The 17,565-nt window shown below is 47.0% G+C and overlaps 1 protein-coding gene across 1 annotated transcript; it reads left to right on the plus strand.

Annotated features, from left to right (window-relative positions):
- Positions 1–254: 254 nt before the first annotated feature.
- LOC135917749 (uncharacterized) lies at positions 255–17,536 on the plus strand. The gene is made up of 7 exons (XM_065451343.1): positions 255–414; positions 1,549–1,639; positions 1,810–1,889; positions 3,796–3,891; positions 9,384–9,479; positions 14,502–14,596; positions 17,466–17,536. The coding sequence occupies exons 1-6, from the start codon at positions 403–405 to the stop codon at positions 14,571–14,573; spliced, it is 447 nt and encodes a 148-aa protein (XP_065307415.1). The 5' UTR covers positions 255–402; the 3' UTR covers positions 14,574–14,596; positions 17,466–17,536.
- Positions 17,537–17,565: the final 29 nt, after the last annotated feature.

A 17,565-nucleotide genomic window follows, 5' to 3' on the forward strand; every position in this document is an offset into this window, starting at 1 on the left:
AAAGAGAAACAGAGTGTGTAAGCTCCTGAGGTAAAGCAAACCCAAAGTGCAAATGAGAGAAGGAGATTCTTGATGATGGGAAGGAAAGGTTGGTGTAAAGTGCAGCGCAGTAACTGTCTCTCAGCAGAGGACACCTCAACCGCGCTACACAGGGGGTAGGGAATGAAAGTAGGGGGAGAGAAAGAGTGCAAATGCCCGACAAGGTGCAGATGCTTCTCTTCGCGAGAGAAAGGGGAAGAGGACGAACAACCAGAACGCGCAACCACGAGCAACCACGAGCAACCACGCGCAGGTGCACGACCTCCACGCTTACGTGCCGGCATAGTTTCGAACGCTCTCGAACGCGCCGCACGGACGTCCTCTTCAAGGCTCCTGATTTCAACAGCTGTTCGACCTCTGACCATGGCACCAGTGGTAAGCCAGCTTGCCTTCTCCGCAAAGGCTTATCAATAGCCAGCAAAGGCGAGCAGCGTCGGTCTCTACTGCGGAGAAGGTTTTTTTTTTTTCAATTCTTATTTGCGCATAGTGCCCGAGGCTGGCACTCAGGATCGAGAGCGTCGCCAAAGAGAGAGGAACAGTCTGTCGTTATTCTTCTAGACAAACCCTTCTTCCGTTTCAGGTTACACCCCAGCTTTCAAGCGCCCGGTCCGGGTGCTAGGGCCCTCTCACGCCTTAGGGTCAGGTTCGAAATGTCGCAGTCAGAGGAGTTATGAAGGACGTCGCTTTATGCAATAAGGCGAAGCTTATTAGAGCCCACAAATGGCTTACAACACGCTCGTTAGCTGGTGCACGTACGTAGCTACTGCGTCGGTATCCTGAAGAGATGTAGGAGGATTTTGTTGGTGGCCGGACATAGTCGTGAGATGATTTTTTGCCCCGCCCAAGCGCATCCTTCTCTGGGTACCCAGTGATTAAACCTGCAGACACGCGGCGCCGCTGGAGAAGCAAACAAATCGGGCATAGGTAGTCGCCAGAAGCACACGTGGAAAATTGAGCGCGATGTCAATTCCATCGCGTATTAACCGGCCCATGCGTCCACCTAATGTAATTGCCATATAATGTAATGACATGGACAAAAGAGTGCGTGGGGTGAATTTAATGTGGACTTCGTTGTCCATGCAGTATATGCAGTTGAGCGCATCAGTAGACAGGAGATGATGGGAACGCTGCGTGTTCACGAAAACCACTTCAACTTTAGAACAGTGGATGCCATCGTTGGCGATACAGCGTAAGCCAAGAGTCTGATGCGCGTTTAACCACGTCCGTTTAGTTAGTCTAGAAGCACGCAGGTATTTGCGGATTACCCACAAGTCGGTCGCCTTGCTGTTTGAACTCGGCGCGCACCTGCGCAGGCACCTTCATTCGCCAGGTTTCTGAGATACAAGCGGCAACAAATTATCGAGTGCATCAGTAATCAAGTTTATGATGTTTGCTGGTGTTCGCTGTGGACTACGGTTCACGGCTTCAGTGAGATAAGACCGTAGCGTAGCAAGATCTGGCCGGCACGTAGACGGCATCGGTTCACCGAGCAATTATTTTAACTTCCAGCGAAGGCGTAGACCCGGGTTCAACGCCTACCTTGTCCAGGAGAGAGCTCTGCGAAAGCAGAGACGTCGCATGCTCAGGGAGAGGGCACAAGGTATCCACTTTGGGCGATATTCGTCTGTCATTTGTCTGTTATTAGTCAGATTTGTCGTTTGCGACAGCCTAGTGCCGAAAAAACCTTGCGGTGGCTAAGAAAGTCACCCTAGCAGTGTTTTGAAGAAGATGTAACAAGTTAAACTTATCTTTGTGTTCTCGGCGCGACAGCGCTGAGGGTGTGCTCGGCGCTGATGGACAGGGCTGAGAGGCAGAAGTCGAAAACCAAGAGCTTCTGTGACGATGTTAAGGTAAGTGCAGCAGGCGGGTGTGAATTGATAGCAGTATACGGGGAGTTGCGTTCTATCCAAGAAATAACGTCTCGCCATTTTAGCAGTTATGGCGCAGCATGACCGAACGTTACTCCTGTAACCCAAAACGTCCTCCCGTTCAAGAGGTCACCTCGGCAATACGTCTGGACTCGATGACGATGAAGATGATAGCTATCATCGGTGACCAGTCAGGAATCCAGGAATGGCTTCTCCCCCCCTCCCCCCTCCCCCACCGAAATAAAGAAGTGTGATGCGCCTCCCCTTCGTTCCTTCACGCTTCAAGAAATAGTTCTTTTGCAGATGCCACCGGCACGGAGAGAAGCTGCTCCAGTTTCTGAGCCACTATGAGCACGCGGTGGTCATGTGCGCACAGTCAAATTTGCCATTCCGTTGTATAGGCACGGGTAGCACTTCTGCACACAAGAATTTACCACGTCAGGTTGAGAAGTGCTGCCATAAGAAAGCCCTTGTGCAAGTTGTAAGCGGGGACATGGATACAGTGGATGGAAACTAGGAAGAGGTAGGTTCGCTGGTACATCTATGCATGGTGCCTTTGAGGGGCACTTGCCACTGCATTTGTGACCTGTCACTGATTATGGGGATTACGTCGTTATTTATGACGGGTAAGCGCTTCCTTTGATCGAAGCGGTCGCTACGCTTAACACACCTCGGCAATTCTGGCGCTAGAGTACGTAGCCAAGCAATCTCAGCATCTGTGGAACGGATAGCGGAGCGGAAAAGCTTCCTTCTTGCGAAACTCCACGTCGCAAAGGCTCCCGAGGAGCAATATTGAGTAGCATTATTGAGGAGCATTATTGAAGCGCAGTTCCAAGATGGGCACGTTGCGGTACATTTGCTGTAATTGACGGTGGATTTAGATTCGAGACGAGCTTTTTAATGCGAGAGCTAGTTCATTTTCTAAAAAAAAAAACGTTTTATCTTTTTCTCCATGGTAAATGCCAAAGAGAGAAATGTAATCACTAATAATATAATAATAATATTTGGGGTTTTACGTGCCAAAACCACTTTCTGATTATGAGGCACGCCGTAGTGGAGGACTCCGGAAATTTTGACCACCTGGGGTTCTTTAACGTGCACCTAAATCTAAGTACACGGGTGTTTTCGCATTTCGCCCCCATCGAAATGCGGCCGCCGTGGCCGGGATTCGATCCCGCGACCTCGTGCTCAGCAGCCCAACACCATAGCCACTGAGCAACCACGGCGGGTAGAAATGTAATCACGTCGTTGTTTCGTGGTGGATGGAACGTCGAACGAAACGAACATCCTCGTTTGTGACGGTTCCAGGAGGTGACGCAGTTCACCTCCTGGAACCTCCAGTTGTGAATGGAAGGAGAAGAGAACCCCTGGCAACGCTTCTAACCAACGCGATCGGTGGATTTCGAGCTGAGAACACTATAAAATTCATATACGCTATAACTCTCATATCCAATGATCACATACAATCATACGGTATTACTGTATATCATAGCTCACGGATTACGTTATTTAATAGGGAAGCCTCGCGAAAATGGACATCACGCCGTGGCATTGGAATCGCACATTTTTAATCTCGCAGTTTTCTAGTTAATAATTGCGGCCCATTTCATTACGCACGCATAAATGTGTGTGATTGTACTAGAAATGTGAAGGCGTCTTCATTCGGGACGAACACACCCTGTGTAACTCTTCTAATGGGAACTTGTTTCAAGTTGTCTTTTGGAGATCAAAATATGTTTTGGGGCACGCTAGGAGGATTCTGTAGTCTGAACTTGTGCAAACAACGTTGCTTGTCTTTTAAACAAACTCGTATATTGCGGGATAACAAGTACTGGGTTACAATTGCGCTTACGAGAAGCCTCACCGCGAATCTTCATGTGTTCCTAAGGCCGACGCAGATCGCCTGCGTGAGGTGTGCCAGACACTGATGGGACTGGTGGATCGCAACGACGAAACGTGGAAGGACTTCTTCGACAGGGCAGAAGTGAGTGGATGTGAAACAGTAATACGCGAATGCATAAGGCGCTGTATCCTCACTGCCCGCAGGCGTGTTGGCTTGCTTCGTGGCAGGATGGTAGCGGGCATCTTCGATTATCCATCCCCGACAGTGCCGGACTGCCCGAGGTAGTGCTTTCAGCCAATAAACGTTGCGTACGCAGCCTCATGGGCAGTCCTGAGGAGTCCGGGACGACAGGTCGAAGAGGCCTGGTGGAATCTAGTTAACATGTACGCTGACTTGTGCGTTTTCGAAGTTTTATCCCGAAAAGGGCGACAAGGGTGAAGTAAAAGTGAATCACGCGAAAAGAGTACAACCAAGTATCGTTGGCATCACCGTGATGTTGCACCTTATTAGCGATAGCTGAAAAAGTGTTAAGAAGATCTCTCAGGACCGTTGCGTAAGTTTTTCTTGTTGGCTTCACCGCGATGTTTGCTTGTTCGGAAGGAAAATGTATGATGGAAGATTGCCTTCTTGATTCACAAACTGATCGATTTATTGAATTAATAAATAAATGAAGTGAACTGCAAAACAAGCGAAGGAAATATATTGTGGAACTTCAACCCGGCAACTGCTAGTCCAATATTTTCTACTAATGTAAAATCGTATACTAATGTAGAATCGCATAATCGTATCCGTTAGTGCGTCTGCAAGTGGGCTAGCAACCTCCGCGAAACACTTGATTTAGTGTTCCTAATAACCTATTATCCCTAACACCGTGCGAATTTGTTTTCGTTTTCGGCCGGCGGAAACTCTCTGATCGCCAGGATTTTCAACTCTAGTGGGCTTCGATGCCCTTGTCTTAATCTGTGTCCAAGGTCGCCAAATTCGGAACAACTAAACCGAAATTTCTGGGCTTTTAAAGTTAAGCCAGCCTTTCGGAGGCTATCTAACACTTCCCGCAGCTGTTTCACGTGTTCAGGCCATGTATTCGAAAATACGGCGATGCCGTCCAACTGCTGCAGCATGTTACAAACGTACTCGACCACCGTCGGGTCGCTTCCCAAATCACTCGAACTAGCTTAAGCGGCGAGTACAACGCCCACCCCGTGGTTAAGAGAAACAGGTACATGATGGGCAACACACATTTAAACGTAACCCCGACTCTGCGAAACGGTTCCGGAACAATGGGTACGGTTGCCATGGGTGCCTTTCGTTTCTCATTCGGTCTACCTGTTTCTGGCTTCAAAACGCTTTCACGGCATTTTGTCAAAGTTGAATGTTTAGTTTGTTCCTCGATCAACACGCTCTTATCAACGGAAGATAACGCCTGAAAATTTCGGCCCGTGGGAGGAATGCAACTGGTTTCGAATTCGCTTTCTTAGGCTCGCTTTCTTCTTCAGAGACTAGGGCCGCCGCTGTTATCTACCAGACAGCGGCGTTAATCCGTAAAGCTGTCAGTAGTAGCGCGCGGAAAGGGTTCCGAGAGAGCTTCCGTTCTTTTCGCGATTGACCAAGCAAAAACCATTACAGGGCTTATGTCGAGCGTGACTCCCGACTTCAGCAGCGCTTTTGCCGTTCTATTTGCTAACAGATATGGACGCCTAGGCCATACTCTGAGATGGCTGCTTCGGTCTCAATTTCACTGAACGAACCTTTCAATGCTACTTTTGCTACCGGAAGGCTCAGTGTACCTGTTCCCAAGGCCTGCTGTACGCACACCTAATCCCCTGAGAAATCTGCAGCCTTTACTAGAGACGGGTGCACCACATCTTACGTTGCACCTGTATCGCTCAAGACTTTCAATTATTTACCCTTAACTTACATGTCATGAAGCAGGTCTTTGTTTTGCTCCAGAACATGCTGGGTTGGACGCTTTTGGAACCCGGAACCCCGCGGCTACTTGTCCAGATTTCTGGCAGTTAAAGCATACAATTCGTTTCTGTGCCTCAAACGGCTTGTGCCGAAACTCCAAGGATTCATTTAGCTCCTATGCGATCTTTCTTCTCAAGTGCACGAAAGAACCTCAGCTCCACTGTGGAAACCCCTGCAACCCGCACGTTCTTTTCGGTATTAGCAGAACAGTGTTAGTGCAGTAGTCATCTGCGTACTCTGCTCCCTTTCGTGCTGTTTTCACGTCTGACCTATCGAGAACCAATTCCCTCAATTTAGTTGGAAGCATGGAATAGAACTACTCTAGGCTAATTTCCTCAAGCATTTTCGCCTTGTCATCAAATGCTTCAGCTTTTTTTATCTAGCTTTCCAGAAAGCTTGGTAGCTTGTACGCAAACTGAGTATCTTTCGTCTGGCTGTTTAAGTGTTTCTCTAAACTTTAACCTGAAAGCTTGAGGCGAAAACTTATACTTTGCTAACAACGCGCCATTTACGTCCGCGTAAGGCTCCGCTTCTTCGGGGCTCAGTCTGACCAGAATATTGGCGGATTCCGCCGGCAACAAGCTCAGAAGTTTTCTGGGGCCAGGAAGACAGCTCAAAGCCCATTCTTGTGCAAGTGCGCTCAAAGTTTGTCAGAAACAGCCCCTATGCACTACCGATGGCAAAAGGCTGAGGGAAATTTGTCATAATTGATGGGTCTCGGCTCCGCCTTGTTTGCCAGTGTCTGCTTTAATTGCTCCAGTTGACAGTGCTTCACTTCCTCGTCTCTATCTCTGACTCGGCGTTTCCTTTGAATTTCATCCACTGCTTCAGTAATTACATCGTCTTTGGCCCGCAAGCTAAAAGTTCGCCAATAATTTCGGGTTTCCGCACAGCTTTGCAACATTCCACACGGGGCTCTTCTGCTTCGGCTAACAAATCTACTTTTAGCGAGCTATTCAGATCCATGGCTGCCCGCAACTGTGCCAAAAGTCCCCTCTAGTCGCCTTTCCTATTTCCTGCTTGTGGTAAGAAATTATAACACATGGCGTACCAGAGTACAAAACCAAAGCCTCACCGACTGCTGCCGCAGAGCCCCCGGGAATCCGCCATCCGACCATTGCCACCAGCCGTTACGTTTTGGCCTAGCAGGCTCCGAGCAGTGTCAGGAACACGACGCCGGACGAGGGACAACGCTTTTAATCAGGCATAACTGCCGCCGGAAGATACACAGAATCCCTTCGGCGTGACTCCGCAATCCTTTTATAGCGAAGCTGTTTATGCGGACCCTGTGCCGTCGTTGTGGGACTACGCGGAAAAGCGGCCACGTGACCTAGCGGGAGACCCCTTTCCCCCCTGTGAGAATGCTATCTTATACGCGAATCTTATGTCGTTGTCTCACGGTGAATTTTCGGCGATCGAGCCAGATCGGCTCGACGAATTTATCGACGATAGATTCCACCCTGCCGCGAAAGAAACAAGTGTTATGCTGGCGGTTTGCGGCCAACGAACAGCGCCCAGCGATTGAAACGCGATGCTAGGAGCCCATGGCTGCCGGCGCTTCTTGCTGGCACGCACCCTTAAAATTGAATAACGGCAACAATCGGCCTATAACTCGCACCCTTACAGCCTAAAGGTTGTGAGTCATAGACAGATTTTTGCCCTTATACACTTTTAAGGGTGCAAATTATTTCACAGCGCATGCTGGACGAAGACGCAGTGACAAAAGGGCGATAATTGCGGCAACGGCTACGATGGTTTGAGAGTACCGCTCCACTAAAAACGCTCACCGCCACACAAATTCCGTTACTACTAAACATAAAGTTGTTTTTGCAAGCACTGAAATTATCATTAACCTCAATCGCGACTGAAGGCGGCTAAAGGGTGACAAAAGGGGAAAAAACCATCGACGACGTAGCGTGCGCCATCGAAGTGTATCTATGCTACGTGAAAAAGGGAGGATAAACAGCTCGATTGCACTTCTGAAGTAGGAGCCAATAGCGCTGAGGCCTATATTGCACATAGTGACTCGCGTGTGCTGTAGAACAGAGCTGAGCGACTCTCCTCGGCAGAGATCAGGTAAAGTCTAGTGGACTGGGATCCAGGTTAAGTCGCATGACAGCGAAAATAATACCTTATGATTCCCTTCTAATTTTATTCTTTTTTCGCAAACGTTTGAGATTTTTGCGCAGTAAGTCGTACATGAGTAAAAATACATCGCTGACCCTATATATGAGTTATGCACTTGAATTTTGTTTCGTTTCCTTTAGTTTTCGTTTTTACTGTCTGTTTTCTTTTCCCTTTTATGTGCGGTGTGGTTGAAGGCACATGAATATGTTTATCATCCAGAGTGTCGTTTCCCCGAGAGATCTTGGTATTCCAAGGCTGCCGCAGCTACAAGGGCCTTCATATAATGCTGGAGTGATAAAAGTGGCTACAGCAGCAGAAGAGACACAGCCTCGTGAAATGATTAAGATTCAGGCCAAAATGTTTGGTTCCACCTGGTTGACGACTTTTCCATTGTTGTTTGCCGATTAACGGATGGGTTTACGACGCTGTAACCTTTGCCTCAAGAAGGAGGAGGTTCGTTCACCCCAAAAGTGTATCTGGACAAAGAAAGCGAACACAACCGTCTCCGGATAGAACGCAGAACGTTTAAAACAAAACCGTGCTCCGTACTCCAACACTATAGGTAAAGTGAAAAAAAATGTGATAAGAAAAGCAGCCTTGAGGCTTTATCAGCCCACGACGTCCATCTGTATACCTCTGTACCACAATCACACCCATTTCGTTATACGGTCCTCTACGAGCGGTCTTTAGTTTATCACTAAGATTATATCTCTAACGCTAGTTCACCCTTTAGTCTTATCGCGATGTATCCATGATTTCACTGTGTAGCCACAGTTGTGCTGCCTTTCGTCAGAGAAGTGGATATTCAATATCTGTTATTAGACTACATCGTTCCCTTTATGGTCATTATCTGGAATTATCATATCGCTCACGCAACAGAAAATATCACATTCCCAGTCACAAATTGTGATAAATTGTCGATAAATGTTCCAATATACATACGTTTATCACAAGGCGCTGCGGACTCCACTGAAATAAAATCAAGATAGCAGGATGACGTTTTGCCCTTTTTGTGGCGAGTGCTCGCAATTACGAGTAATGGAATATCGATTTATTGTACACTCAGTTTGCGTTCTCTTCATAAAAATTATTGGTTCAATAGTTCGGAGAAAATGCAGATGTCGATGGCTGGAAACTTTGCAAGGAGAGGAAAAAAAGAAAAAAAAATGGATCTGCTTTCTCTATTGACGGAACGCGCCGCGTTGAACAATGGCGTCAGACATGGCATAGCTTTCAGCAAAGGGATCGTGTGCAGCAATCCTGAGGCCGTCAAAGTGATGTGAAGTCACATGGAGTAGGCAGAAGGAACAACGTTCCTAAGCTCAACATGCGTGTTTTTTTTCCCCTTGCCATTGCTTGGCAGGACTGACAAGTACACGTCGATGACGCGGTCGAGTGACAATGTGATAAGGCTGCTCACCTGTGGGGAAAAAAGGAAAGAAAAAAATACCATTGAAAAGTTCTTACAAGTGTAGAATATTGCTTGAGCATCCCTCAAGCTGAAGGGTGATCTAACGTTGCTTAACACGACCTTGCAGGAGGCTGGTGCCAAGATGGAGCGTATGTGCGCCTCTCTCGTGAACATCGCGGAGACCAACGAGAACATGGTCGTGCAGTTCGTGCAAGACGTGCAGGTGGGGTGTGCTCTTTTCGCTTGCCGTATTTTGTAGATTTCGAGCAGTTGAATTTAACCCTTTACTGCACAATTTTTTGTTTCCTCAAAATATTATTCATGGAGTTGTAGGGAAGCATAACAGTACTTGTACTCCCATGGGAACTTACTTTAGCGAATGTCTGTGGTTTCAATTTGCAGAAAAAGGGTATGTTGCATATTTGCAACAATGTGCAAATAAAGAAGAAGTTGATAGTAAAAGATAGATTTAGTGCGATTCATACTCAGATGCTTATTTGCACGAGACAATCATTGGTGCACCTATGATTTAGTGTGTAACAAAAAGAAGCACTTGTACACGCTTGTGAAGCACAGGTGGTTCCCACACTTCGTGCAGTACGTCATGCAGATTCCCGTCCAGACAGGAAACAATGCAGTGCTTTCGGGTTATTGTCAAAATGTAGAACATCGAAGCACAGACGTAAAGCTGTGCCCGTGACGACGTCACACGGCAACGTGCGGAGGCACAGCGTACTGTTGAAAAGAAAAAAGGAAATTCGACAAGAGAACATCCTGTCCACATATTGAATCGAAACGGACTTACACGCGTGGCTGTCGTGACTAATTGAATAGCCACTTCCTTCACTATCAGGAAGAATTGCTGGGCCATACCAGCGTTTCGGAGCCATTTCACTTTTCCGAAGAAAATAAACCATATACACGTTGTTGCATTTGTGCAACATAGCAATGTTCTGTCGCCAGCAACAAACTCTTGCGAAATGACAATGTTTTTTTGAACCTACAGAGTGAGAAGGATGTGGAGCATAGCGTAAGAATTTTTTTTGCGCTTTGTCTTATGGAGAAATACATTTACAATTTGTAAAACTTACCTATATCACTGCTCGCGGGCGCGCGCAGCCTCCGCCACGTTTGTTTTGGTAGAAGATGCGAAGGATTAGCACAGATTGCAGCACAAGGTGGCGCGTTTTACAGACCAATGTTGCGGACATGCAACAACGTGTGCAGGCAGCTCCAAACTTACTTCGCTGCGGTTTTTAATGCCGTTCATCAGAATGTTGCGTAAATGCAACAAGGTGCAGTAAAGGGTTAACGTTCACGGTTTTAACGCCTGGAGTGTTTAATTCAAACCGGATTTAATAAACGATACCCTTGACCGTGACGTCAAAATCTCGCATGGAAAAATGACGGCGTCAGCGTCGACGGGAAATACGCGTGATGTCTTGCAATCAACAAGACAACCGCGGTTAGGCAGGGCTATTGTATATCCCTTGGCGTCCTCCCTGGTGCTTTGCTGTTCGAGAAACTTATTCCGCCATCTTGCCTGCTCTGATTGGCTCAGAGAGAGATGTTAGTGTCCCCGCTGATTGGCTCATACCTAAAAGCCTGGTGAAAATAGGCAATGAAAAAATGCCCGAGACAACGCTTCTGGGCTGCCATAGTTGGTGGAGCGTACGACAATACAGGCTTCGCCTGCAAATATTTTTTTTTTGCGTATTCAACTAGTATTCTCGAAGCACTATGGTAGCCCTCTGGTGGATGTTCAAAACAAGAATCAATGTATATTACAGGTAAGACTTCAATAACGTTATTTCGGCATTTAAAGAAGAAAAAAAGCATTATAGGAGCGTGCTTAGTGCCACGGGAAAAATAAGCTGCATTGTTAATAGTCCAGGAAAGCTCGAAAACGACCATCCGAATGAGCATTTGTTCGGTTTTTAGCCGAGTGATGGTTATTCGCTTAGTCGGTGTTGAGCGCAACAAGTGATGCGGGTGGCTAAGGAGAAAAGAAATAGACACGTGTCTTGGGTGCTTCTGAAATTCAACTAATTTTGGGCTTATAACGACCTACAGGCAGCCCGTCGGATGCTTTTGCACACTTCTTATGCACAAAGCTAGAGACGTCTTACAGAAATAGGAGATTAAAAACGTGGCGAGGCTGCAGAATATAACATTGTAGAAACTGTCTATAAAGTAACCTTTACAGGCCGCCTATAGCCTGAAAAAACGTATGTTAAAGCAGATTGTCCACAAGTGTTACGTTTGAGATATCACAACACGTTGCTTAATGCTTAATCTACACCCAGAACCGACGCTCCCGGGAGACTGGAATGATCTCACACGTTGATGCAAGAAATTTTTATTTCAATGACGACTTAACACAGGTTCTGAGGCAGCAGATCGGGAAACAAGCCATTACAGGATGTGGCCCCTGGTTGGCCCAGATGTCCGACCAAGGCGCAGCTGTTGTGGAAATGGAAGCATGCGTCCGTAGATAAAAAAAAAAACATATATATAACTAGGACGAAAATCTATTGCACACCGTGAATAAGATTGGTTAGTGCTAAATTTAAATATATCTGGGCTTGCTGGGAGCCTAGTCAAGAGCTGTCCGTTTGTAGCCGTCAGCTTGTGGTACCGGTCGGTTACTCTTCTTTGTGGTCGAGTAGAGTGATGTATGCGATGTAGATATGTCAGGACTTCGTGCTTTCTAGTATTTTAGGCATACTGAGATTTTCCTGGTGAGTTTATAACCATTCATAACTTCTAGAATTTAAGCATGTTATGCCTTTCTAGAACACCTCTGGGAACTCGAGGGAAGTCTTTACAATATAAACAGGCAAAAAGGCTACGAGAACGCAAAAGTAGAGACAGATAACTGAGTTTATAACAGATTCACATTGTTATACATATGCGGCGATTTTCCTGCTGCATGACGATTTTCGCAATGTGACTTCTTAAGCGCTTTCATTTCTTAACTAAACGCTAGATGAAGTAGTTATTTTTTAGGTTTTGTGGTTTCTCGGTTCGCTGGCGTGCGCAGTAAACTTTTTTTTACATCCTTAAAGGTGAGGGTGTAGCACCCCTCATGGTGTTTCGTTTGCCTCACAGACAACTTCAGCCTTAAATGCGTAAAAAGTTTTCAGGATTCTTTTTCCTTTTGCATCATACTCGTCATCCTTTCTCCTCATTCACGCTCGGCTTTTGCTCTATGCCTGGCATGCTAACTTCTCCATTCGTCAGACTTTCTGGCGGCAGAAAGAAGCCAACCACTAGTTGCCTCGACCAGCAGTGTAATCAGAGGCACCTGTCGCTTGTGCCGTGAGTGGCGTGTAATAAAGTCGAACGAAATCGGAACTAGTTAAGAAGTTCTTGCGGGTAAGCACCACGCTATGTTTAGTGCAGCATTGTGTTCGCTTGGGCAGATTGGTACGTGGCTTATTGTGAAAATCGGCGCGGAGATGAGACACTGAAGGGAATAAACACACAACGCGCTGAACTGACAACATAGCTTTAGTATTGTAATGACAGCACTGCATCGCGACCATCGTTCTTTTCTCCGATTGCGCGTGCGCTTCGTTGAGGACCGTGAAGAAGCAATGGAGCAGTAGTTTCCTGTTCATCGCTTTCTTGCGTCTGTTTCTTGCCCCTAGTGCCTCCCCGTATTGACGCCGTTTTTCGCTGTAAACGCTGTTTGTTCATTTTATGTATGCATTCAGGTAATGGCGCTTCCGTACTCGTGCATGGCGTGCATCGTCGTGTAGATGCTTGTGAGGAAGTGAAACGTAGACGAGGAAGCTCCTCAGCAGGGTGGTGGCTTTTGAACTATATATGAGCGTCTGCAGTTTGCAGAGTCGATTTTACGAGCCATCTATGCTGCACCCTGTACCAGGAATTTAGCATTGGAATGTCTTTATTTGCCTGATGGGCCACCGGCATGGTTATGAACTGTCTCCGTACCTATGGATGCGACATGCATTTCATACTGCCCGGAACTAGGTGGCGTTCCGGCAGTTGGTCCTGCGTGCTTACCTGGTGTCGGGCTCTGCGAAGATCACAGACGTCGGAGCGCTGTGCCAACTTCTCGGATACGTTTAGCTTGCCCGTATATGTATTGCAGTTTACGGAATACGTGAGCGGCATCGCTGGCGGCACCATCTTGTGACGCCGAGTTCAAGCACAGTGGAAGGGACTATTATGGCAACTAATTAGAACTATGCACTGCTTATCTGTCTGGGTAAAGTATAGTAGGCAACAACACAGTCATTAATGTAATTTTATTTTCGATAAAAGTTGTGCTACACAAAGGTGTTTCTGTAGCTTTGCCGTTGAATAAAGTGCTACGTCATGCCGCTGCCAGCGCCGCTGCTACTGTATAGTTCACCGACGTTTCGGTATTAGGGAAACGGCAGTGCTATGCGGACGATTTGGAATCGCTAAAGCTCTCTGCGCTTCAACCTCGCAACCTCGCCTAGAGCGTAAATGAGTGGTAGCTGAAGGCTTGCATAGCAGTTCATAAGAGCTGTCACTGTGTGAATTCGTACGAGTGCGCTACAGTAGGACTCGCAACTTTCATTGCGATATAGCAATGTTTAGGGCATCTGCGACGAACGCCTCTACAACGAAATGACCTGTATAACGAATGATTATGCTACAACGAAATGATCTGTATAACGAATTATTATGGCGGTCCCAAGCACTTCGTTGTAACGGCGTTCGCCTAATCTGGACTTCAGAGGAGCATTCTCGCCGTCGGGCCGCTGCAGTTGTCACGCGCTGTGCCGCTCGACGGCCCATTCGAGGCCAGCGCGGGGAGATTTTTCACGCAGAGACACGGAAAGCATTTGGCTGCAAAAGAAAAAAAAACGAGTAAGTGAAGTGCACGAACCGTCCATTCTTATGCGCTCAATCACCTCGGCGCCGTAGCAAGGGCAATGTTCTGCCTTCTGCCGCTGGCGTGTGTTCTGTGCGCACGCACACTGTAAAGCCCACGACGTTGCTGCTGAGATGCTGTGTGTATGCACTGCAGCGGCGCTCATCACACCAGCGTTGTGAGACGCCCGGTGACAGCCAGGGCACCGTTGCTTCTGCTCAGCAGGAGTTGCCTGTTCAATGCGGCGTTCGCATTGGCGTAATTTAAATGTCTGTCCGAGGAGTCCAAGCGCAACGCTAAACTTTGCTATTGATGTCAATGCGTCGCCCTTCGGGCGCAACTGCCAAACTTTTTTTTTCCCCTCTGTTGCAGGCCCGTCCTTCCCATCGTCAAGCGCCGCAAGTACCGGAGGTTCCACCGCGCGATTCTCCCGCGCTTCCATGAATTGGTCTCTCTACCGTTGAGAGGTGCAGTACGACATTATTGAAATGGTGGCGCCAGATGCGGCAGAACGCATATACACAGACAAGCTATTTGAAAACAGAAAAAGCCGCTGCACTCTAAGAAAAGTTTACATCCTTTGGAGTGTATGTTTGCCACACAATGATAATCGTCATCTGTCTTGCCCGCATTTACTTTCTTGAAAACGCTGTGCTCGTTACTTTCCCGTCGGGAATGCTATGTCATGCTGATAAACGCGCATGCCGTTCGTTCCTGGAAACTACCGGGCTCGCCGCGTTAAAGAAAGGAAATGCGGACAAGACAGATGATGATTATCGTTGTGTGGCAAATATACACCTCAAAGGGTGCAACTGTATTTAGTGTGTGCGACGCTGGGTGTAGCTCAGGGCGCTGCTCTTTCATATATACATATATATAGCGCCCCGTTTAGTGCGCAACCTTATCCTACAATATTATACATAATCAGTTTTTAAGTTAACGCTGAGAAGCGTGCCTCTTATTTTTCCTAGTGCAACGTGTGTTCCTAAGTGCTCCTGACAGCTAAAAAACGCCGCGCATATTCAGCGTGAGAGAAACGCCAAAATGAATAACGACGATTGTTGTTGTCGGGTAATTCTACAAACTTAAGGGTGTATAGAATATGTAATGAGGACAGGAGAACTTGCACGCATGTGTCTTAAAAGAGAGCATGTACGAACAACAAGTTGTTATATACTCGAGTCTCTCCCAGCGGTATGCACGAGGTAGACCTCTGTGTATCCACCCTGTATATAATAACGCGAGACCATCTTACTCTTCTTTTTTCACTCCTTTCCTTTCTCGCACGTGTACACAGCTAAGGAGCACCGCGACTATATACGGTGCTTCGTTGTCTTGCAACCCACGTTCCTCGCAAGGGGAAATCCTTGCGGGCGCGTTCGTCTTGATTTGTCCCCCACCGTGCGTCGCTGCAAGCGTGGGCCCTTGGTCACTGTCCATTAGCGGCGCGCCACACGCGGCCTCTACCGGGCTTGTTGGGCGTCGGGACGTAAAGTCACTCAATCTAGCCGAGTAAAAGGAGCCACTGCTGCGCTGTGTGCGTGCGTATGCGAACGATGAACGGGAACGGGTCGTCTCTCCGCCTTTATGCGTTCCCGCGCTAACTCCCAAGGGTGGAATAACGTTCCCTTTCAGCCCTGGCACTATACCACGCAGGTTGCGTGCCGGGCTCGCTATGTTGCAGGTCTCCTATTGCTTGTATGTGTGCCTTTGCGTCGCGACACCTAATGGAAAGTTGCCCGCCATAATTTAGCCGGCAAATGAAACTCTCTTTGCTGATGGATTGTGTGTCTGCCGTGCGTGTAGCGCTTTTTCACGGTAAAACGAGTCCCATTATCGCGGATCGACAACTGTCGGCCCTTTTTTTTGTTTTCATCTTTTTTCTTCTTTTTTTTCTTTCTTTTCGTAGGTAATGTCGTTTACGACTTCGGATGTTAATGCATCAGCTTCTGGCCGCGTAGGCTACAGTTAGGACCTCACTAATACACTCTTCGTTAGTACGTTGCCTGCTAATACGCCTTCCCGGTTATTACGTCGTTGAAGCCTTCCTGCTCCTGCGACGCTAACGGAATACAGAGCATACTTGAGAAATGCGCTAGGTTGGTTATTAAACTCATTGCATTTTTGTAGTCAGACGAAAAAAGTTTTATAGCGGAGTCCTATTGACACTGTAAACGCAGTGGCGTAAAACGTCGGGCCGCTTGTCAGTGCCAAAACGCTATTTAATTAGCAGTCGGACAGCACAATCAGCAGTTGGCAGTTTTGTATTGACATTTATTATTAGACCTTTACTGTTCACGTGATGAAGAAGTAAGAGTACATTCCTAATACCATGCGATAAAACAACGTCGTACAATATGCTCTCCAAACGGTGTGCCGCAAGCCGTGCAACATTTACCAGGGGTGCCTGTTACTCGCGTGTGTCAAATGCTAACAGCACACTATTATTGCGAATACGTGCACCACACATTTGGCTTTGTGGTTGACAGCTGTTGCGTTGCGTTAATGTTACGTAATATTAGTCCACTTACTAGCTCCTTTCTTTACTTATGTAGGAACTAGAGTTTTCAAAGTTTCGCCATAAGTGTTACACTCTATGAAATTGCATGTTCCAGTACGACGCAAAGTGATGCTGGAGAAATAACGGCACTAAATTCACCTAATGAAGTGGCTGTTCTGCTCAGTAGCAGATGCATGAAAATTTCCGTGACATGCAGGTAAACCCTTATCTGCTTTAACAAGCTACTCTTACCAGGAGCGCATTTTCGATGCGTCATGAATTCACATCATGTATTGTGCTAAGATCGCTGGTAAAAAAGCCGTGAGGGGTTGAATTGCATGTGCAGTTGTTTACATATAGGCTTGGCTAGCGGTCATCTCGCACGCCCAGCCAAGCAGACAGTTCTTAAATACTTGAATTAGTACTCCGACGTCAGCAACTATGACTGAAACCGGATGTAGTGATGTAGCGCCATGCTCGCCGACCAAGCGTATCGTGCACTGAAGAAAGCAACTCACTTATTAGATTGATTTATTTACCCTCGTATAACCGTGCTGCATTAATTACAGAGAGAAGCGGTTCTGAAATCGGATCGTGATGAACACACAATCAGAATACATCGAATTTCGTAATTCACCGGGCATTATACCGTTAATGATCTTTGTCATTTTATAGTTTCTCGCACCGAGACGCACTAGAGCGGGAAGAGGAAGGTCAGATTTCATAGAATTCGATGTTTATTGAAATCTGTTACATATATGTAGTGCCTAAAGCTACACTTGTCCATTGAATGCAATTGAGAGACGGCATAAGTGATTGCAATTTCTTTCTTACAGGTGCTCGCCGGGGCATCTGGAGTGTTGAGTCGCCAGACATTCAATAAAGTTTTGTTTGTTCTCTTTCCAAAGAGTAGACCGTTCGTCTTGCCTACTCACA

Source organism: Dermacentor albipictus, chromosome 4 (assembly GCF_038994185.2).
Source record: "Dermacentor albipictus isolate Rhodes 1998 colony chromosome 4, USDA_Dalb.pri_finalv2, whole genome shotgun sequence".
Lineage (NCBI taxonomy): Eukaryota > Metazoa > Arthropoda > Arachnida > Ixodida > Ixodidae > Dermacentor > Dermacentor albipictus.